General features: G+C 36.5%; 9 protein-coding genes across 13 annotated transcripts; 5 read left to right on the forward strand and 4 right to left on the reverse strand.

Moving 5' to 3' along the window:
* Positions 1-52: 52 nt before the first annotated feature.
* LOC109580236 (uncharacterized) lies at positions 53-2,712 on the forward strand. 3 transcript variants are annotated; one of them, XM_019993201.1, is made up of 13 exons: positions 53-166; positions 285-402; positions 464-654; positions 887-1,313; positions 1,356-1,500; positions 1,553-1,607; positions 1,657-1,722; positions 1,886-2,000; positions 2,062-2,104; positions 2,158-2,233; positions 2,278-2,352; positions 2,407-2,495; positions 2,562-2,712. In XM_019993201.1, exons 1-13 carry the CDS (start codon positions 65-67, stop codon positions 2,671-2,673), a joined length of 1,614 nt encoding a protein of 537 aa, XP_019848760.1. In that variant the 5' UTR covers positions 53-64; the 3' UTR covers positions 2,674-2,712. The 3 variants fall into 3 exon arrangements, with proteins under 3 accessions (XP_019848760.1, XP_019848761.1, XP_019848759.1); XM_019993202.1 differs by having other exon boundaries at positions 887-1,434; XM_019993200.1 differs by having other exon boundaries at positions 887-1,500; positions 2,562-2,711.
* A 9-nt stretch (positions 2,713-2,721) lies between these two features.
* On the forward strand, positions 2,722-5,888 carry LOC100642090 (pleiotropic regulator 1-like). The gene is made up of 14 exons (XM_003384130.2): positions 2,722-2,869; positions 2,936-3,051; positions 3,094-3,150; positions 3,193-3,292; positions 3,342-3,393; positions 3,445-3,540; positions 3,674-3,766; positions 3,810-3,959; positions 4,024-4,125; positions 4,184-4,276; positions 4,324-4,442; positions 5,255-5,394; positions 5,530-5,723; positions 5,781-5,888. Exons 1-14 carry the CDS (start codon positions 2,739-2,741, stop codon positions 5,838-5,840), a joined length of 1,503 nt encoding a protein of 500 aa, XP_003384178.1. The 5' UTR covers positions 2,722-2,738; the 3' UTR covers positions 5,841-5,888.
* A 24-nt stretch (positions 5,889-5,912) lies between these two features.
* On the forward strand, positions 5,913-9,591 carry LOC100631436 (lysine-specific histone demethylase 1A-like). 2 transcript variants are annotated; one of them, XM_019993197.1, is made up of 15 exons: positions 5,913-6,060; positions 6,106-6,176; positions 6,220-6,334; positions 6,422-6,634; positions 6,744-6,842; positions 6,914-7,020; positions 7,064-7,145; positions 7,198-7,435; positions 7,712-7,876; positions 7,925-8,304; positions 8,554-8,732; positions 8,778-8,919; positions 8,965-9,065; positions 9,131-9,276; positions 9,325-9,591. In XM_019993197.1, exons 1-15 carry the CDS (start codon positions 5,985-5,987, stop codon positions 9,515-9,517), a joined length of 2,307 nt encoding a protein of 768 aa, XP_019848756.1. In that variant the 5' UTR covers positions 5,913-5,984; the 3' UTR covers positions 9,518-9,591. The 2 variants fall into 2 exon arrangements, with proteins under 2 accessions (XP_019848756.1, XP_019848757.1); XM_019993198.1 differs by having other exon boundaries at positions 6,109-6,176.
* LOC109580239 (peroxisomal biogenesis factor 3-like) lies at positions 9,544-11,359 on the reverse strand. The gene is made up of 13 exons (XM_019993206.1): positions 11,255-11,359; positions 11,115-11,196; positions 11,017-11,066; positions 10,892-10,973; positions 10,796-10,839; positions 10,640-10,749; positions 10,525-10,579; positions 10,277-10,409; positions 10,158-10,215; positions 10,054-10,106; positions 9,910-10,005; positions 9,740-9,830; positions 9,544-9,687 (listed from the first exon to the last, which is right to left on the reverse strand). Exons 1-13 carry the CDS (start codon positions 11,343-11,345, stop codon positions 9,613-9,615), a joined length of 1,020 nt encoding a protein of 339 aa, XP_019848765.1. The 5' UTR covers positions 11,346-11,359; the 3' UTR covers positions 9,544-9,612.
* LOC100636019 (CDP-diacylglycerol--inositol 3-phosphatidyltransferase-like) lies at positions 11,299-13,012 on the reverse strand. 2 transcript variants are annotated; one of them, XM_003384085.2, is made up of 7 exons: positions 12,922-13,012; positions 12,745-12,879; positions 12,663-12,702; positions 12,500-12,613; positions 12,368-12,440; positions 11,718-11,799; positions 11,299-11,597 (listed from the first exon to the last, which is right to left on the reverse strand). In XM_003384085.2, the coding sequence occupies exons 1-7, from the start codon at positions 12,959-12,961 to the stop codon at positions 11,455-11,457; spliced, it is 627 nt and encodes a 208-aa protein (XP_003384133.1). In that variant the 5' UTR covers positions 12,962-13,012; the 3' UTR covers positions 11,299-11,454. The 2 variants fall into 2 exon arrangements, with proteins under 2 accessions (XP_003384133.1, XP_019848771.1); XM_019993212.1 differs by having other exon boundaries at positions 11,299-11,612.
* Positions 13,013-13,040: 28 nt separating this feature from the next.
* LOC105316737 (uncharacterized) lies at positions 13,041-13,916 on the forward strand. Its single transcript, XM_011411872.2, has 4 exons — positions 13,041-13,084; positions 13,137-13,274; positions 13,325-13,799; positions 13,853-13,916. The coding sequence occupies exons 1-4, from the start codon at positions 13,064-13,066 to the stop codon at positions 13,876-13,878; spliced, it is 660 nt and encodes a 219-aa protein (XP_011410174.1). The 5' UTR covers positions 13,041-13,063; the 3' UTR covers positions 13,879-13,916.
* A 22-nt stretch (positions 13,917-13,938) lies between these two features.
* LOC109580240 (A-kinase anchor protein 1, mitochondrial-like) lies at positions 13,939-16,107 on the forward strand. The gene is made up of 4 exons (XM_019993214.1): positions 13,939-15,071; positions 15,128-15,195; positions 15,370-15,503; positions 15,585-16,107. Exons 1-4 carry the CDS (start codon positions 14,005-14,007, stop codon positions 15,930-15,932), a joined length of 1,617 nt encoding a protein of 538 aa, XP_019848773.1. The 5' UTR covers positions 13,939-14,004; the 3' UTR covers positions 15,933-16,107.
* Positions 16,108-16,135: 28 nt separating this feature from the next.
* LOC100631565 (beta-1,3-glucosyltransferase-like) lies at positions 16,136-18,309 on the reverse strand. Its single transcript, XM_011411873.2, has 13 exons — positions 18,224-18,309; positions 18,051-18,160; positions 17,926-17,999; positions 17,780-17,879; positions 17,585-17,724; positions 17,477-17,534; positions 17,249-17,422; positions 17,132-17,201; positions 16,967-17,086; positions 16,833-16,926; positions 16,670-16,789; positions 16,460-16,604; positions 16,136-16,404 (listed from the first exon to the last, which is right to left on the reverse strand). The coding sequence occupies exons 1-13, from the start codon at positions 18,288-18,290 to the stop codon at positions 16,219-16,221; spliced, it is 1,458 nt and encodes a 485-aa protein (XP_011410175.2). The 5' UTR covers positions 18,291-18,309; the 3' UTR covers positions 16,136-16,218.
* A 52-nt stretch (positions 18,310-18,361) lies between these two features.
* Positions 18,362-20,535, reverse strand: LOC105316738 (nuclear cap-binding protein subunit 3-like). Its single transcript, XM_011411874.2, has 7 exons — positions 20,307-20,535; positions 20,198-20,260; positions 19,966-20,114; positions 19,894-19,916; positions 19,730-19,849; positions 19,419-19,674; positions 18,362-18,673 (listed from the first exon to the last, which is right to left on the reverse strand). Exons 1-7 carry the CDS (start codon positions 20,493-20,495, stop codon positions 18,400-18,402), a joined length of 1,074 nt encoding a protein of 357 aa, XP_011410176.1. The 5' UTR covers positions 20,496-20,535; the 3' UTR covers positions 18,362-18,399.
* Between the last annotated feature and the right edge of the window lie 13 nt (positions 20,536-20,548).

The raw sequence follows: 20,548 nt of genomic DNA on the forward strand, positions 1-20,548 counted from the left end.
CGTGGGAGAGCAAAAATAATTGAATTTTAGTGCAGGAGCGTGGGCGTTAGCTCGAGAAGGAAGAATGGCAGACTTGAGCAAGCTGCCTTGGCTAGCTTCTGGTAGCAGCCGGACTGATATTGACGCCATTTCTAGTACTACACTCCACTCTATATATGGATCACAGGTAAGTCTTTATCAGTAGAGATAACAGCCATAAACTTGCACTTTAAACTTAAACTTGCTATTTGTGAACTGGGTGGAGCTCACATTTGTTGTTTATTGTTGTTGTTTATTGTTTGCAGGTTTCACAGCTACCTTTAAGCAGTGATGATGAGGACTGGTATTACAAGTCCACTAGTAACTCTTCATTGCTCTGCAGACCAAAATCAGCTCCTGCAAGCAAATTAAAGAGAACTCAAAGTATGCAGGCATTAAACATTAATTGAAGCAACTATCATTATGATCACTTACTGTATTATAGGAGTTTCTTCAGCTAGACCAAGGCCACCTACAGCAACTAGAAGAATATCAGTGATAGGTTCAGTTGGAGCAGGAGATGGTAATCCAATGCAAAGGAGAATAGCGCGTCCGTCAACTGCAGCAGCTCATTTTGCTAATGTTAATGGACCCAGCAATAGAAGAATAGCAAGACCCAGTACAGCACAACCAATTGTGAGCTAATAAGCTAAATATAATGGCATATATAATGGTATAATTATAATGATAAATGTCATGTATGTCAGTGTGAGAGTTTTTAGAGCCATTTTTTGCTCCACAATAGCCATGTGCTAATTGATGGTTTAAGATTAAATTAAAGTTCGTAACTCAATAGCATATGATTAGCAGAATCACTTCAAAGTTCTATCTAGTATCAAATATATCACTGTTTATTTCCTCTCTGCAGAGAAGCCAGAGCAGACTGAGGCGGATAAGCTCAGCACAAGGTGGTCATCTGTTGCTAAATAACACTTCAGAGTCTTCTCATGGTCTGTCAGCAGAGGCCCCAGCTGCTCCACGAATTAAAGAGATATCTACTCCAGTCTCTCTCTCGAGCGTCCCGCAATACTTTAATTTCTGGAATGAGAAACCAATACGTCCGAGAGAATGGGACGTGACCATGCACCAACGGAAGTCCAGACGTAGACCAAAGAGTGACTATGGTAACAGGTTTTCTGGTTTAAACAGGAAGCGGCTAAGTGAACATGATAGACATAATATGGCAGGTGGTGAAGGATTGGGGACACTTTATGAAGATACTACCAACAATAATGATGATGATGATGATAATGATAATTTTGGTAAAGGTGATAAAGGAGGAAGGAAAGGAAAAGGTAATGGGCTTGATGATGATGATGATAGTGATGCTGGAGCAGGTGGAATGACTAGTAATGAAAATGAAACTGGTGACATCCTCATTACTGATATTGAAGATACTGATAATGATAAAGAAAGGTTAGGAGGTGATGACACAGGATTGGGGAATAATTACTCTGGTGGTGATTATGATGATCCAAACAGGTGTTGTAGTGATATTAGCATAGAAATGTGTAGCATCATGTGCTCTTTGCAGGTTAAAGAATTGGAAGACTGGATATCAATCAGGAGATGAAGATGGAAGGGATAAAGTAAAGCAGTAGAGAAAACTCACACATTTACATGTTGCCATATATATAGTTCAGAACTCTTGATACTCAAAATGATAAAGACAATGAAGCTGATGAAGATGACTATTTCTTAAAAGTATATAAACCAATCACATTATGCTTACTGTGCAGTCAAAATGAGTTACATTGGGCATAGTATAGTGTGAATGGACCAATACAATATCATCATTGTACTGTGTCATTGTACAATAAATATGTTTAACTATGTTTGACGTGCATGCAATTGTCTTTTGCATTAGATGAAAGGTAAGAAGAAAGGTAAATCAAAATGGCTGATTTGTGATGGATCTGCCGGAGGCCCTCCTTCATCCTCAACAAGATTTGAATTACCAATGGACCTGAAAATACTAGAGAGTGAGACATAAATTGTGATTATTTATTTATTTATTTATTTTATTTATTTATTTATTGCTAGAGATGACACCATCAGAGTATCTCTCTCGATTTTGCATCATACAGTAATAATAATAATAGTTAATACATATCAATGGATATTAATGTCATCACATAGTCCAAGGCATAAAGCTCATTTCATGAAAACCTTCAACAAACTCAATCGTTTACCAGCTGGCATCAATAAAAATAAAGTATAATTGTTGTTTGTTGTTGTTTATTGTTTACTAAACTGTAGGAGACTCTTGTTGATGGGATAATTGATGTGCATTTTAATTTTATTAACAGAGACCAAGTAGAGAAGATTTTAGAAGTAATAACTAATATAATAACTATTAATTAACCAGCAATAACTGTATTGCAATAGATTGCAGATATTTCACAAGAACAACTAATTGATTTTCAATTATTTGGAGCTCTGTGCGTCTTAACTGAGCGATATTACAAATCAATCTTGCAAGTTTTTATTATTATTATTATTATTATTATTATTATTATTATTATTATTATTATTTATTATAGGACTTATCATTATAAAGAAATAATAGAAATAGTTGATTTTGAAGCTCTGGATTGGAGGCTGAGAGACTGTGCCATTAGCAAAGAACTAAATGAACTTTTTAAGCAATTATGATTTTAATAACTATTAATAATCATTAATGGTTAAGTTATTAATAAAATTAATTAACTGAAGACAAAATGGCGGCTGGCGTGGAGGATATACCTGTAGTGAAGCATTCTGTCCACACTTTGATATTCCGCTCCTTGAAAAGGACACACGACATGTTCCTTTCTGAGGAAGGACATCCGATGCAAGAAGATCCTAAGGCGTGAGAGGCCTTCTCGTTAAAATAAATAATTATAATTTAATTTTAATTTTTTGTTATTTCTGCCAGGCTGAGGATTAAGATTGCTTCTAAAATTGAAGACGAACACAAAATTGTTAAAGATATGCCTCCGCCTACTGAAGCAGTTAGTAAAGCGACTGCTAAAATCCTGCCAGGAAAAACCAGTACTGTCAGCCATTTTGAATTTATTATTATTATTATTTTAGCATTGCCTCAAGAACAAGTTAAAGTGTTGACTGGCCACGCCTACCCATCAGCTCCCGGTAAGTCTCGTCAGGTGCTCTTTAATTAGAACACACCACTAGGCGTTGAATTGAGTTCAGGTACAGCTGCAACTCACAGACCACTGAGTAAGGAAGGGATACATAATGTGATTGAAGAAGTGACCAATCAAAAGAGAGATACGTACGATTAATTAATTAATTAATAATATAGTTATTAATTTATTTATTAGTCCGACTGGTGCTTCACTGGCTGACATACATACTGGTAGATCAGATTCACAAGTAATTAATTTATTGATTTATTTATTTATTTATTATAATTAACACTAATAGGCGGTTGTATTAAGTGCTGGTACTAAACAGCTGGTGCCTCGTAAAGCTCCAGTCTCCATAAAGCCACAGTGGCACCCACCATGGAAACTAATGAGAGTAAGGGACAATGGAGTAATACTTTACTTTCTCTCTCTCTCCTCCCTCCCTCTCTCTCTCTCCTTCTCTCTCTCCTCCCTCCCTCTCTCTCTCTCCTTCTCTCTCTCCCCCCCCCCTCTCTCTCTCTCCTCAGGTTATCAGTGGTCACCTAGGTTGGGTCAGATCAATATCTGTTGATCCAAGTAATGAATGGTTTGCTACTGGGAGTGGAGATAGAACTATCAAGGTGTCTTTATTATTATTGTTATTATTATTATTATTATCATTAGCTGTGGGAGTTGTCCAGTGGTCGTTTAAAGCTCACCCTAACTGGTCACATTAGCTCAGTGCGAGGTCTTGCAGTGTCACCACGACAACCTTACCTCTTCAGCTGTGGCGAGGATAAACTAGTCAAGTGCTGGGACCTTGAACAAAACAAAGTAGCTATTTCACTATTATCATTATTATTATTGTTGTTGTTGTTATTGTTATTGTTGTTGTTAGGTGATTAGACATTATCATGGTCATTTGAGTGGAGTATATTGTATCTCGTTACATCCAACAATTGATGTACTAGTGACAGCTGGGAGAGACGCTTCAGCTAGGGTAAGCCCCTACTAATTAATAATTAATTGGTAGTTATTAATTAATTAATTATTCATAGGTTTGGGACATGAGGACCAAAGCTTGCATTCATACATTGAGTGGTCATACCAACACAATAGCATCTTTATTCACTCAGGGGGTGGAGCCTCAGGTTAATTAATAACTGGTTATATTTTATTAATAATAGTTTATTAATAGATTGTGACAGGGAGCCATGACTCTACCATAAGATTTTGGGATTTAGCAGCTGGAAAGACGACCTGCATATTGACGCATCATAAGAAATCAGTTAGAGCTATGGTCAACCATCCAGAAGAGTAAGTAATGATCTCATGTACTATAGCCCATGGCTTTTTCCAAAAAAATGACTCCGAAATCACCCCCAATTTTTATTACATTTTCTGATACATATTGATGTACTTATGCTATGTAGAAAGTTTGAGCTAATTCCGACTTCAATTTTTCAAATTACAGCCATTTTAAGAAAATGCCAAAATTCTGAAAAAATCCCTGTACTATAGCCCATGGTTTTTTCCAAAAAATGGCTCCGGAATCACCCCCAATTTTTATTACATTTTCTGATACATATTGATGCCCTTATGCTACGTAGAAAGTTTGAGGTGATTCCGACTTCAATTTTTCAAGTTACGCCCATTTTAAGAAAACGCCCAAAATCTGAAAAATACCCAAGGCTATAGTCCATGGTTTTTTCCAAAAAATGGCTCCGGAATCACCCCCAATTTTTATTACATTTTCTGATACATATTGATGTACTTATGCTGTGTAGAAAGTTTGAGGTAATTCCGACTTCAATTTTTCAAGTTACGGCCATTTTAAGAAAACGCCCAAAATCTGAAAAATACCCAAGGCTATAGTCCATGGTTTTTTCCAAAAAATGGCTCCGGAATCACCCCCAATTTTTATTACATTTTCTGATACATATTGATGTACTTATGCTATGTAGAAAGTTTGAGCTGATTCCGACTTCAATTTTTCAAGTTACAGCCATTTTAAGAAAGTGTCAAATTTCGGAAAAATCCCTGTACTATAGCCCATGGTTTTTTCCAAAAAATGGCTCTGAAATCACCCCCAATTTTTTTACATTTTCTGATACATATATTCTCAACAGGTTCACTTTTGCCTCTGCCTCTCCTGATAACATTAAACAGTGGAAGTTCCCTGATGGGACTTTCCTACAGAATCTCTCCGGCCATCAATCAATAATTAATACTTTATCAGCTAACTCCGACAATGTGTTAATGTCTGGAGGTAATATTATTATTATCATTATTTTTATTATTTATATTTATTATTACTATTATTTATTTATTTTATTTATTTATTATTTTTAGTGCTTATTATTATTATTATTATTATTATTGTTGTTGTTGTTATTATTTACAGCTGATAACGGTACTATGCAGTTCTGGGACTGGAGAAGTGGTTATTGTTTCCAGAAGCTCCAGTCTCTGGCCCAGCCTGGATCCCTGGACAGCGAGACTGGGATATTTGCTTCGTCTTTTGACATGAGCGGCTGCAGATTGATCACTGGAGAAGCTGACAAGACAATCAAAATATACAAAGAAGATGAGACAGCTGTAAGAAAGAGAGCGAAAGATGTGGGATGCAAATTTTTTCTATTTTTTTATTTATAGACTGAAGAGACACATCCTGTTGAATGGAAGCCGCAAATTTTACGAAAGAAAAGATTCTAAATTTTAAAAACTTTCATTTTCACTAAAACAATGTTATTATTGTCATTGAAAAAATTCGTTATAAATAATTTTGCTTATGTTGTGGGCGGAGTTTATCCAATAATTATGGGATTACTGGAGTGTGCGGAGGTGAACTGACTCAAAATGGAGGGAGATCCAGTCATGGAATGCATTCAGTCTCAGCTCGTGGCGGGAGCTCCTGAACTGCAACAAACAAACAGTAAACAACAACAATAAACACAAATAAACAATATTTAATCTCCAGTAGACAACATTGAAGCTGAAACAGACGAAGTTATTGTCTCCACACAAGAACAAGCGATTCTACACCAAAGGGTGAGGTTGTGGGCGGGGCTAGTTATTAACTATTTATAATCAGTTATTGTATGCCCCAGAGGATGACGAGAGGGTTTCCAGTGAGCAGGTTCCGGTACTAATGGACGATGAGTTCTCAAGTGATTCGGACTCTGACATAGAACCAGATCTTCCGCCAGGTAACGACCACGCCCACCAAATATACTGAGATTTACTAACCACATACTTGGTATTTGACCACACCCATCCTTATTATTTATTCATAGGTCTGGACGGTGCTGCTTTTCAAAGTCGTCTCCCAGCTAATAAACTAACAAGACAGGAAATTGATTTCTTTCCAGACATTGCCAGCGGGTCCCAGTCAGCCATTATGGAGTTTCTGAGGATCAGAAATAAACTGCTCCAGGCCTGGCTTCACGATCCTTTGAACGAACTAACTGCTGATAAGGCACAATCGATTGCTAACATACCTCACTCAGGTTATGATCCATGTGCATGTACTGTCTTCATTATCTTTTGTAAAGTGTGTGTATGTGTGCTAGTTATAATTAATTTAGTGTGTTTTATTTATATTTTATTTTTATTTAGTTTCAGGGAAGAGTAATTTGGTTTTGAGGATACATGGGTACCTCTCAAGATACGGGTTCATCAATTTTGGAGTCTTTAAACAGCAAAACCCACTGGAAGGTACTTATAACTGACAGTAGTACACCTAGCACATGTACATCTTATAACATGTCCGCGTGTTCTTATGTTAGGTAAGATGCCTTTCAAAGTCCTAGTAATAGGAGGTGGTATCAGTGGACTAATGACAGCAAGACAGCTGCAATACTTTGGGCTTGACGTTTCTATCCTTGAAGCAAGAGTAGGCGGGGCAGTAGGTGTGGCCTTACATGTATTTTATATAGGATCGTATTGGTGGGCGTGTCAATACATTCAGAAAAGGTGCTTACTCGGCAGATTTAGGAGCAATGGTTGTAACTGGATTAGGTTCGTAAAATATAGCCACACCCACTAATTGATTAATTGACCACACCCCCAGGTGGTAACCCATTATCTGTGATAAGGAAACAGGTCGGGCTCCAGATGTCAAAGATAAGGAGGAGGTGCCCGCTGTACTACACCACAGGGGAAATGGTACCGAGGGAGAGGGACAGGACAGTAGAACTGGAGTTTAACAGGCTACTGGACACTGTGTCTTACCTCTCACACCACCTCCAGGTGGACCAACTCAATGGACATTCACTGTCTCTAGGAGAAGCACTGGAACTGCTCATTGAGTAAGAGAGAGGATCACAGATTAGCAAAAACCCATTAGTTCCATTGTCACGAAATCTGTGACAAGCAAAAACCCATTACTTCCATTGTCACGAAATCCATGACAAGCAAAAACCCATTAGTTCCATTGTCACGAAATCCGTGACAAACAAAAACCCATTAGTTCCATTGTCACGAAATCCGTGACAAACAAAAACCCATTAGTTCCATTGTCACGAAATCCGTGACAAAAGCAAAAACCCATTAGTTTTGGTCATTTTATTGTCATTTCTTGTCAGACTGCAGGAGAAGCACTCTCGGGAGAAGCTTAAAGAACACCTAACGATAATGTCATCATTACAACTGGAGCTGAAAGGGATCTACACTCAAATAAAAGAAATACAAATGAAGTTGAAGGAGGGGCAAGAGAGACAGAGACAACTTTTAGAAGCTCACGGAAACAAGTAAGAGGAGGAGGAGGATAATAAATATTTATTTATTTATTTATTTAGTCCGAATGATATTGATTTCATAAAACGTTCAACGGAGCAGGACTTATACCAGCTGTTTCAACAGTACGACACTTTACACGAGCAAAGACAAGATATAGAGAACCGTCTTGATGAAGCTGAAGACACTGACATACCAGCTGTCTACCTCTCACCACGGGACAGACAAATCTTGGACTGGCATTTCGCTAATCTTGAGTTTGCTAACGCGAGCCCTTTAAACGTGTTGTCCCTCCGTCACTGGGATCAAGATGATGATTTTGAATTCACAGGTGCTCACTTGTGTTTACGAGATGGTTACGACGCTCTACCCAAGTCTCTATCCAAAGGACTGGACATCAGATTAAAGACAGCTGTAACTGCTATCAACTATTCCGCTGACGGTAAGAGAATAATGTACATGTATTATTATTATTATTATTATTATTATTATTATTATTATTATTATTATTATTATTATTATTATTATTATTATTATTATTATTATTATTATTATTATTATTATTATTATTATTATTATTATTATTATTATTATTATTATTATTATTATTATTATTATTATTATTATTATTATTATTATTATTATTATTATTATTATTATTATTATAACTTGTATGTCTCTCTTCTTTCAGGTACTGAGGTGATAGCAACTTCAACCGAGTCAGGTTGTACCAACACGTTCAAAGCTGATGCTGTTGTTGTTACTGTTCCTCTTGGGGTTCTTAAAGCAGGTGCCATCACCTTCCAACCTCCTCTACCAGAGTGGAAGCAACAGGCCATTAACGACCTTGGATTTGGGCTTTTAAATAAAGTATAATTATTGTTTATTATTTATTTTTATTTATTATATTTTTAGGTGATATTGTGTTTTGAACAGAGGTTTTGGGATGCAAACGTTCATTTGTTTGGTCACGTTGCCTCCAGCACTACCTCAAGAGGAGAGCTTTTCATGTTTTGGCATTTAAGTTTCACGCCTGTACTCATCGCTTTATTAGCCGGTAAACCACACCTACTAATAACCACACCCACTTATTATTAATTAGGTGAGGATGCTGTTAAGTACGAGTCACTTCCTGACGATGTTGTTACCGCTAAAGCAATGGCCGTACTCCGGTCCATATTTGGAGATAATTCAGTACCTGAGGTAATAATAGAAAATGTTACTAAAAATAGATACATTAATTATTAATTTTTATTATTTATTTTTAGCCCAAGGAAACATTTGTAACAAGATGGCGAGGGGATGAATACGCCAGGGGTTCCTATTCATACATAGCCTCCGGTTCCAGTGGCAACGATTATGATTTCCTCGCTGCCTCAGTGAGCCCCACCAGAGCAGGGAGCACTGTGCCAAGGTATCTATTTTTAGTAACGTACTATGACATCATTGTTGCTATTTATAGACCCAGATTATTTTTTGCTGGTGAACACACGATAAGGAATTATCCTGCTACAGTTCATGGTGCTTTGTTGAGTGGGTTGAGAGAGGCCGGAAAAGTGGCGGACTTTTTATTAGGAGCATCGTACACTCCACGCCCACTTTCATCATCGGCAGAAGTGGCACAACCTCCAGTTACCCTCTCAGAACTCATTTAAGATTCATTAATTAATTAATTGATTTATTATTTTTTGGCGTAAATTCCTTTTTTTTCAACATTAAAAAACCATCATCATCGTTCATCGTTAGTATTTCAGTTCAATCCTTTGCTAAATGCCTCAAAAATGTTTCTTGAACAAGACATGAGATTAAAGTCATCAACCATCTCCTGGAGGAAAGAGAGATGTTTGGTTCGATATAATTATAATTTTAAAAGTTACTTTTAAATATTTGTTGTGCTGAGAGTCAAGAAATAAAACCGAGTGATCACACAGTAAAGGAATGACTCTAGCCAGTGGTAGCGCTCCAGAGCTAAAAGAAAGAAAAGGTTTCTTAAAATTAAATTTTTTAAAACAAATTTTTGAAGTTACTCCATTACATACTACAATACCTTTGAGCAGCAGAGTGAAACGAGTCATTGATTAATAAACTGTAATAACTTAACGAGCTGTTGATTAATTCCGTTAATATTGTCTGAGTATCACCTCTAAAAATCAATCAATAATAATCATTATATTATAATTATTTAATTCACATATCAATGGCGTCTTCAGTGGCCAGTATAAGATCAGTAATCTCTCCTGGGGCCTAAACACGTCCATCAATAATAATCAGCTCTCATTCTCTCTTTTCTCTTACGGTTCCTGTCCCTTCATTTCTCTTCATGTACCTCAGCAACCAGTAATCGGTCAGTGATCTAAAAGGAGGGAAGTACTTGTTGTCATGGTTACACATATTGTCATGACAACAGACTACACCTGCTCGACGACTGAGTGATGATGTTGTTGATTATTGCAGTTATTAGGTTGATGGTGAGGGAGTGTTTGAGGGAGTAGGACATCATGACAGTTTCCGTGGTTCTCTTCACTTCACTTATCAGATCAACAAGTCCTTTAAAGAATGACATACAATATTTTTAAAAGACATGCATGCACAAGAAACATAATGTATGATAAAATTGCTCTTCAACAAAATTTTGGCATGCAATAAAGTGCAGTGTAGCTACCTTCTTCAAACATTTGACACATCATTAATAAATATAACTTCTCTTGCTCTTTAGTCTAAACAACAAACAAACAACATTAAATTAATGAATAACAAGAACAATGCATTAGGAGTACCATTCTGTTTCCAAGGCAACAGAGAGCGGCTGATATTATGCTGAGCTGGTATCTTATTAAAATGATGATCATTGAACTCACACAGACTGAGAGTACACTGGAGGAGAAACCTAATGAAAGAGAGGGAAATAATGACTAATAGCAGCTGCTACATACTCGCTATCTTTAGTGATTCCCATAGAGCTATCTTATTAGTAGGGCTGTAAGTAGAATTTATTATTATTATTATTATTATTATTATTAATTATTTACTTTTCCTTTAGTTGTGCAGTAATTGATTCGGTTTTTAATTCATTTTTAATTATGTCATTAATGCGACATAATAAATCCGACACTATTCATTTAATAATAATAAATTGATTAATTAATTGATTTACCAGTAGTGTAGCAGTTTCTTTGAATCTCTGTATAAATGTCAAATGAATTCCTGAAATTTACAAAGCATATAAGAATAATAATAAATTGCAAAAACAACTTCAATTTTTTCTGTTCCTCTGTCTTTAATTCTTTCTCTCTCTTCACTTTGTTATATACACTGACTACTCCATAAGTGATTCCTACGGTAACAATAATAATAATAATAACCATCATCATATAATAAATGATGCAGCTTGCCTCCAGTGACTGCAGTTATTATAATTATCCTCTTTCCCCACTTCTTTGCAGTCTCCATGTTGCTGGTTCTCAGCCACGCCCACATTAACATGCATAATTATAAAATTATCACTAAAACTACTAAAATTAAATTTATATCAAAAGGCAAAAAAAATACTGATATCTAGAAGATATTACATAGTTCATGTTTTTATGATTATTTATTGTTGCTGGCTTGATTTGAGTCTGTTATCAGTGTCAATCTCCACGAGACGCTGCACAGCTGCTATTAATTGAACGACACTAATCAACTGCTTCAAAGCACAGACTGGAGCAGTGACGAAGAATAGTATCTGCCAGAGTCCTAAATGGAAAGCAACTGTAAAAGAAGAAATGATGAGAGAGGGAGGGGGGAAAGGAGAGAGAGAGGGGGAGAGAGAGAGAGAGGAAGAGGAAGGAAGGTGATATATTGCTTTATGGTTACCTAAAGGACCATTGGAGAAATACATCATGTATGCCATTAGATGGAACAGTTCATTGCCAGCACACATTAAAAATAAAACCGTCTAAAATAAGAGGAAAATACATAATATTATAGACATTGTCCATACAAGAAGTCTTGAGGTAACTTCAAGAGTTATGACCATTTTCAAAATAAGCCAATTTCTGAAAAATCCCCTGTACTATAGCCTATGTTTTTTTCCAAAAAATGGCTCTGAAATCACCCCCAATTTTTATTACATTTTCTGATACATATTGATGTACTTATGCTACGTAAAAAGTTTGAGCCAATTCCGACTTCAATTTTTCGAGCTATGACCACTTTTTAAAAACTCTAAATTTCGGGAAAAATCCCTGTACTATAGCCCATGGTTTTTTCCAAAAAATGGCTCCGAAATCACCCCCAATTTTTATTACATTTTCTGATACATATTGATGTACTTTTGCTACGTAGAAAGTTTGAGCCAATTCCGACTTCAATTTTTCGAGCTATGACTACTTTTTAAAAACTCCAAATTTCGGAAAAAATCCCTGTACTATAGCCCATGGTTTTTTCCAAAATGGCTCCAAAATCACCCCCAATTTTATCACATTTTGACAAAAGTATTAACTCCATTATGAGCTATTTCTTACTCTATTATTGTAGTAGAGCTTCAAGAACACATTATCAGTATCCTTATGACTTTTCTCTCCGCACACCAGTGAGCTAAAGGGGGCCCCCAGGGGGTAAATATTAAAATACAAAGAGTCATTTTCCGTACATACCAGTACATCTGTAACCAGTGACTGCTGATGTCCAACATTACCACAAATTGTATTAGGAAAGTGTATCGAACATAAAACATAGCTAATACAATGGATAGACACATTGTGGATACCCTGGGGTTATACGTCTCTTCATAAAATATGCTTTATAAAGTCGTCTCACCTGTCTGTGACCATATCTAGTACGGCTCCAAACATCGTTGCTGTTTAAAAATAAAAATAAATTAATAAATAAAGTAGGACACTTTGTTTGAAGAGTCTTGCAGTGTAGCCATCGAAGGCGTCAAGGAGCTGACTCAGCATGTACGTTGCCATGGCAATCTCTGGGTTGTATGGCATGAAGTAAAATGAGACCAGGAGTAAAATGATCCTGCCATATCCTATAATTAATGTAATAATTATTATTAGTCACTGAGAAGCACCTATTATGTTTGGAATAAAAAGATACACGTTATCCACCATCTTTACTTAAGCTCCGCCTTCTTTTTTCTAAGCCACACCTATCTATCAAGAATACGGAATTCCGTGCACGTTAAACACGTGTGTTGCTTGGTAACCAGAAAAATGGCAAACAAAACACTGCAGGTGAGTATTATATGTGATTATTAGAAGGATACAATAAACATGTTCCTTTCAGTTCTATACACCTGAGTCCTTTATACTGGGACGAGCACTGCGGGCAGGAGATACTGAGGTCTTTCTTCTTGAATATGATAGAATATTGGAGAAACTTGATGATGATCACTATGCCTCTGAAACTAGAGAAGATTGCAAAGTAATATTTGAAATATCTACCTTATTATTTATTTATTTATTTATTTGTAGCTTGAAGACATCAAAGAGATGTCAAGAGTTATATCAGAGTTGCCAGTTCATTCTTACAGCCTCCTTGAAGAAGGCCATTTAGAAGGACTACTGATATCATTCAGCCATGATGAAAAAAATGATAAAAATAGCAACTGTGTGGAGACATTACTTAATAAATTATTAGAATACCTATCAAGCAAGCTATTTACTGACTCAGGAGTGTCTTCAGATCATGATTTTAGTGAAGTTAAAACTACAAACCATAACTATGACATCAAGGAGACTACAACAGAGAAAACTGTTCTGCATAAATCTGATGTCCAGCCTGTAGTAGCTGGAGTACATGTTTATAATAACGGAGACCTTGTTAAGATGAAGAAGCCCAAGAATCCTCCTGCATCTTATAATGGAAAGAAAAAGAAAATGTCTTATAGCAACAGTCCAATTCAAATTGAAGATTATCATAAAAGATGTGTGGATTTATTATGGAGAAGTAAGATCAGTTTATTTATTTATTTATTGTTTACTGTTGTTGTTGTTGTTTAGAATGGTGCTCAATCAAGCAAGAATAGATCATTATCATTATTTTTTTCAAAATTTTAAATCCTTAATAATTTTAAAGATCACGTGATATTCCACGTGCTTTCACGTGTTTAAGATCGCTCGAGCTAGGGAGTGGTCATTCAGTCTCAAAGAAGATGATTCCTCTAAAGGTACTCGCTCTGTGTCTTCCCTCTCTCGCGGTTGTGGCCATTATCAGCTACAGATATTGGAAGGGAAAGAGGCGGCAGCCATTAGAGGTCCAACCAGACACCCCAAACACCAGCAGTAGCCAAAATAAACCCAACAATGAAGATAAAACCGAGGATAAAACTTTAAACTCTCCTCAGGGTAAGAGCTCAGCTGCAGTACCGCTCGTTAGCAGTCCTTCTGATTCTGGTTTCACGGATCAGTCCACTCCATTACGCCTACAAACAACAAGAGATAATGAGACAGACTCTACCCCACAGTCAACCAGCCTGCCCTCCTACCACCCACCTCCTTCTCCTCCTCTTCCCCCGTCATCAGCTGAAAAGGGAAGACATTCCGTTGATACAACGGCGATAAGAGGTGGGCGTGTACGTGCTACCCTCCAGCTACCGGTTGACGTCATTGGAAGGTTCATCGGTCGACAGGGACGGAACATCAAGACCTTGATGTCCGAATCAGGCGCTCAAATTCACGTACAGCAAAAGAGCCTCACTAAAGACTCTCTCTTTGTCCCATGCATTGTACAGGGTACCCAGTCCCAGATAAACTCGGCAATTGATCTCATTCTCACGAGACACCCCGAGGTCTCATTCTCCCTCCCTCCAGTTCTCCCTCCTTCTCTACCGCCTGTCAATACCGTGGGTAAAGTCAACGACATACAACATAGCGAACCTAATTGGGATTACACTATAGAGCCTTCACAGTGCCCTTCTGATGTATTCCTTGGTATTGTGACTTATATTGAGAGACTCAATCGTCTGTGGTTAGTTCCATACACTAGCACCCAGCTATTGGAGACACTCCACCAGAGCATGTCAAGAAGCTACGCTGTCGAAGAAACAGGAGCGGCAAAGACCACACCTACTCTAGGGAAGCACTGTGCAGTACGAGTGAGTGATGATTATTGGCTGCGAGGGCGTGTTGCCAAGGCGACAGACGAGAAAAGTTTTGAAGTTCAATTAACTGATTATGGTAGCTCAGTTATTGTACCAGGCACCTCCATAAAGCCACTTAAGTGAGAGAAGGAACAATCAGTGATAATTGTTATTGTTCATTTTACTATTACACTAGGAGGGAGCACACTTTACTAAAAGTACAAGCCTTTTCATGTCTTCTGTCAAACATTGAACCAAACACAAGTGAGCATTGTCTGCATGTCTGTTGACACTGTTAGATCTAGAGAGACTTTAGTCTCCTGAAATATCCCATTCTCAGCTTTTTCTCTCATATTTAGCCCTGGGTCTCCTTAAGTCTACCATTATTAGTTAGATCGCTCTCCCTAACTTTATTTTAATGACTACTGATGTCCCTAGGTAATGCTGATGATGGTATGCTAGTGTTGCAAGCTCTGGTTGAAGGGACTGTACTTGAGGTACACGTGATAGTTAATGTAGCTAACAGTGACCCTCTGGTTGAGCTGTATATACCGTCACACTATGGATCAGGGGTAAGCATCACGTTACTATTATTAGTAACGGTACAGTCTATTCATAGTAACAGTGTAGTTATTAATAGTTATTGTACCTAGGGCCAGGCTTTTATTAATAGAGAGCTCGTTAATCAAGGTTTCGCTACTTGGTGTGAGTCGGCAACAAGGGGCTTACCAATAAAAAAAGTCACACCTACCACTAATAATAATAATAATAATGAACGAAGTGAGGAAGAAATGCCAATAGGAGGTAAAGATGTAGAGGGTGTGGCTTCACTGCCATTACTTGAACTGCTAAAAAAGAATGACGAGGAATCTGAGTTGATTTTAAATAAAAATGATGACTCGAATCAATCGCTCGTCAGTTTGTTATCTGCCGGTACTAGCCCACTGCTAGGTACTGACATAACCACACCCAGTTCATTAAAAGTCACGCCCACTTTATAACGATTTCTTGTTTTGTATAACGGACTATGTTTGGACATGCACCTACACTTCTCTCTCGATCTCTTTTGATTATAACTTTTGAATTCAATTTCTACTTCTACACCTTGATATATACATGTACAGCACTGTTGTCATCATTATTACTATTATTATTATTATTATTATTATTATTATTATTGTTATTATTATCTATTCTCTCTTTCTAATATTACAATTATATCAACAAAAATTAATCAATTATTACAGAAAGTTAATGATCGATGAATGATTAATGAAGATTGCATGGCTAAAGCTCAGTTCTACCATTATCATTATTATTATTATTATTATTATTATTATTATTATTATTATTATTATTATTATTATTAGTTAGGTATTCCTTGTATATCATCATTGGATCCTCTGGTTTAAAGCGATGGAATGACAATGCTCTTTCGTTAATTAATAACTTATTATAACTACCAGGCTGATTCTAAAATAGACAGAAATAACAAATTAGCACTATATTAATTAATGGGTGTGGTTACTTGATGCAAAAGAGGCGTGTGCAGTAGCGGAATCCTTAATGAGCGAATCATTGCACCAAGAAACATGTCATCAGGATAATCAGGAGAAGGACACTTAATGTTAGACTGGAGGAGAGTGTGAACAGCAGGTCTACTTAATACAACACTAGAGAGAGAGAGTTATTCGAAAATTACTGATTAATAAACTACTGCTAGTTAAAGATGCTGTACCCTGATCCTGCTGTGGGGTAGAGGTAACCTCCCTCTCCTAGCTGGTAACCATACACCTCTCCTATCACCATGGAAACACTGCTGTCATAGCAACCAAGGAAAGAGAGCAGTCGTGGCACACTATCATTAAAATTAATTAAAAATTAATTAATTAATATTATACCTAATTAAGGTGTCGTCATCGGCAATAACTAGCCAATCAAATTCATGATCATTAAAAGACACACGAAATATCTCAAGCAGTTTCGCACAGTGACCTACGGAGTGCTTGTTAATTAGAATAAAATAAAGCCACACCTCTTTCTGTATTAGGCAAGCCAATTGAGACCGTCCTATAATTAGAATCAGCAACGTCACTGTAATATTGTAATCTTAAACCAGCAGCGGGTGCGGTCCAAGTTCTCAACTGTATAGGAACTGAAATTAAATAATTAATCAACGATTATTTAATTAATTATTCACTTCTTTCCTTGTGATATTTTTCACACGTTTTGATGGCAAAGAAAACGTTGTCTTTGGAAACCGGAGGCAACTAAAAATACATTAAAAAACTAAAACTTAAAATGAAATTATTATTACTAGGCAATATGTCCCACTATCACGAGACTCTATGACACAGTCGTTTCCATGGTTACCAGCAACACAGAACCTCTTTGAGTGAGTGAGGAGGACCCCAGTGGAGGAGGGAGGGGGAGGAGTGGGGAACATGTCGGAGAGAGAAGGAGATTTCATGTACTTAAGGAACAATGATAGCTAGAAAAGAGATTAAAACAGAATATTATATTAAATTATTAATTATTGGTCTACCTCATAGCTAGGGTCTATGGTAAAAGATGGTTTAAATGATTTTATGTTTTTAGAAACTCTAAAAAATAATTCAATCGTAAAGTCCTTTCCCTCTCTCTCTCTCAGTACCTCTTCATTGCGCTATTGCTCATTAGAAAACCTTCAGGTGAAGGATAGTCTAAACTACCAGCTGGAATAAAGTGATGAATGATACTGTACACATCATCTTTCAGAGCATATCCGATGAAATAAGGTTTTGACTTAGGACCCTAACCAACAAAAATACTAATAATAATAAAATGCTTTTATGTCACATTAATATACCTCATGCTTCAATAGAAATGACTGCAAGTTATTAAAGTTAATTTTAACGTCTGGTCTCACAAAAAGAAACCAATCGATATCTTTATAATTTGAATAAATTCTAAAATAAATAAACAAAATAATATAAACGCTAGTCTTGCCAGTACCTTTCCATTAAAGGTGCTAATGAATGAATATGGATTGAACTGAACTGTTCCAGTGGAACAAGTAGTTGAATATTCTATAAATAAATATAATTCATATATATAATTATGGATCTATTATTAGTTACATTAAATTGAGTCATTTCTTGTTTCCATTCATTAATATTATTATCATTTTGCTTTGCTTCAATTTCACTGATTGAATTCATTATTATCAGTAATGATGTCTCCCTGTCTCCTGTAATAAGCACAATAATTAAATAAAGAATATTCTAATTTACTAGCAATAGTCATGGCTTACCACTCCAAACACATAGCGGACAGAAAAAAAGAACAAAATACATAAAGAACTGCAAAACGGCCGCCATATTTAATTAGAGGCGTGGCTAAATCAAGGGAGGGGCTCGTTATTCAACACCCACGCACAAAATAGCAATTATGTTATTATAAAGAGTTTGAGTATAAAAAGTGAAAGGATTACAATGAGGGGAAAGGTCCTAGGCGTGATTTCAGTTGCTGTCTCTTCTTAGAAGTTCCTAGTTTATGTCTCAAATCATTAGGAGGAGGATGGGGCCCTCCTTCTTTTATGATCTGATCACTAATCAAAGTATCACTGGAGACTTCCATTTTGTTTGCCTCATTTAGACTTTCCTCCTCCTCCTCCTCTTCTAGTTTCATTTGCTTCACTTCATTCGTCTCCATTTCCTCTTCTTCTTCATCTTCACATTGTTTCTTTTCTTCTAATCTTTGCCTGTAAATGGAGACGAGACGTAATAGAGGAACTTTTAAAAATTCATAAAAAATCCAATTTTGATCGGAATCAGCTCAAACTTTCTACACAACATAAGAACATGTATATGTATCAGAAAATGTAATAAAAATGGAGAATTCTCTACTTTCCATTTTCGGCAAAATTTGGCCCGAGACCATGTACTATAGTACAGTGTAGGAGGGAACTGAGCCCTTAAATAAACATTTTTTTTTAAACAAAATAGATATAACACAGGGATAAATAGTAGGTTAAAAAAAGAGATAATAATAACGGAAATAAGTGAGAGAAAAATAATAAGATAAAATGAATAGGTTAGGTTAGGGTAAGACGAGCTTCTGAGATAGTACAGGGACTTTTGTCCGATTTTGGAGCAATTTAAAAATTTGTAAAAAAATCTAATTTTGATCGGAATCAGCTCAAACTTTCTACACAACATAAGAACATGTATATGTATCAGGAAATGTAATAAAAATGGAGAATTCTCTACTTTCCATTTTTGGCAAAATTTGGCCCGTGACCATGTACTATAGTACAGGGACTTTTGTCCGATTTTGGAGCAACTTCAAAAAAAATCGTAAAAAATCTAATTTTGATCGGGATCAGCTCAAACTTTCTACACAACATAAGAACATGTATATGCATCAGGAAATGTAATAAAAATGGAGAATTCTCCACTTTCCATTTTCGGCAAAATTTGGCCGAGACGATACTATAGTTCAAGTACCTCAGGTCCTTATTTCTAGGTCTTTTCCTTCTCTCTCTATTCCAACTATTTGGGTCTCCATATTTCTTATAATAGTCACTCTTTGCTCTGGAGCCTTTCTCTTTCACGTCAGCACTAGTTGCTATTCTTAGTAACAGCCCAGCCGGTCCCTTACGCCACAATGGGGAATCAGACACACCCTCTTCCAAAACCGGCCACACCCCTTTACCAAGAAACGCTCGTTGGGCTGAAGAAGAATCCTCCCATACCACAACACCTAAAGAATAGCCACACCCATTAATAACCACACCCACTCATTAATACTGACTCACATGACTTGTCGTTAATCCATTCAATATGTTTTGGGCCGTATTCAGTGAAGACATTAAAGACGTCTTGAGTACTCATCTCATTAGTACCGTACACTACCAGACCTTCAGGTCGAGACTCACCTAGTCATATACATAATAGTTAGTAATAGTTATTAATGACACACCTCCTTCCGGTACTTCTGGTAATCTAAACAAACAGACAAATAAATAAATAAATAAATAAATAATACTTTTACTTTCTAGTGTATCTTATTATCTCTCCATTGTTGGTTGAGGATATTCCAAATCTTTTCGCTCTCTCGTTAATTTTGATTTCTTCTCTGCTAGTCTCTACTACTTCTGTACCAAAACGTTCATGTCTAGTAGCTTTCTTCTTAACTGATTCCTAGAAAAACCACACAATCAATTCCTAGAAATTCCGCTACTGGTTTTCAAGTTAAACTGAGAGTATGAATTATGCAGTGTTACCTCTGAGTTGATGTCAATTCCTGTTATAAAGTTTCCTTTATCATTAACGTACCTCTTGATACGCTACACACAAACAAAACTGGATAATTAATAATTATAATTGTGTTACATTATTAGGGAGGTCTTCAAGTTTGGCAGTTGATGAAGGATATTTGATAGTGCTGATATCAGTATGTTCTTCTTCACTTTCCGGAAGTTTTGGTTCCTCTAGAACTCTCTGCTCCTCTTTCTCCTCCTCTGGGCTCACGTGCAGTAGTAATTCTTCTTCATTTTTCTCCACTTCACTGACAGCAGCCATCTTCAAAAAGGCGTGGCTATGTAACAAGCACCACGTGGTTTTTGTATACTTCC

This window comes from Amphimedon queenslandica, unplaced genomic scaffold (assembly GCF_000090795.2).
Source record: "Amphimedon queenslandica unplaced genomic scaffold, v1.1 AMPQUscaffold_13500, whole genome shotgun sequence".
Lineage (NCBI taxonomy): Eukaryota > Metazoa > Porifera > Demospongiae > Haplosclerida > Niphatidae > Amphimedon > Amphimedon queenslandica.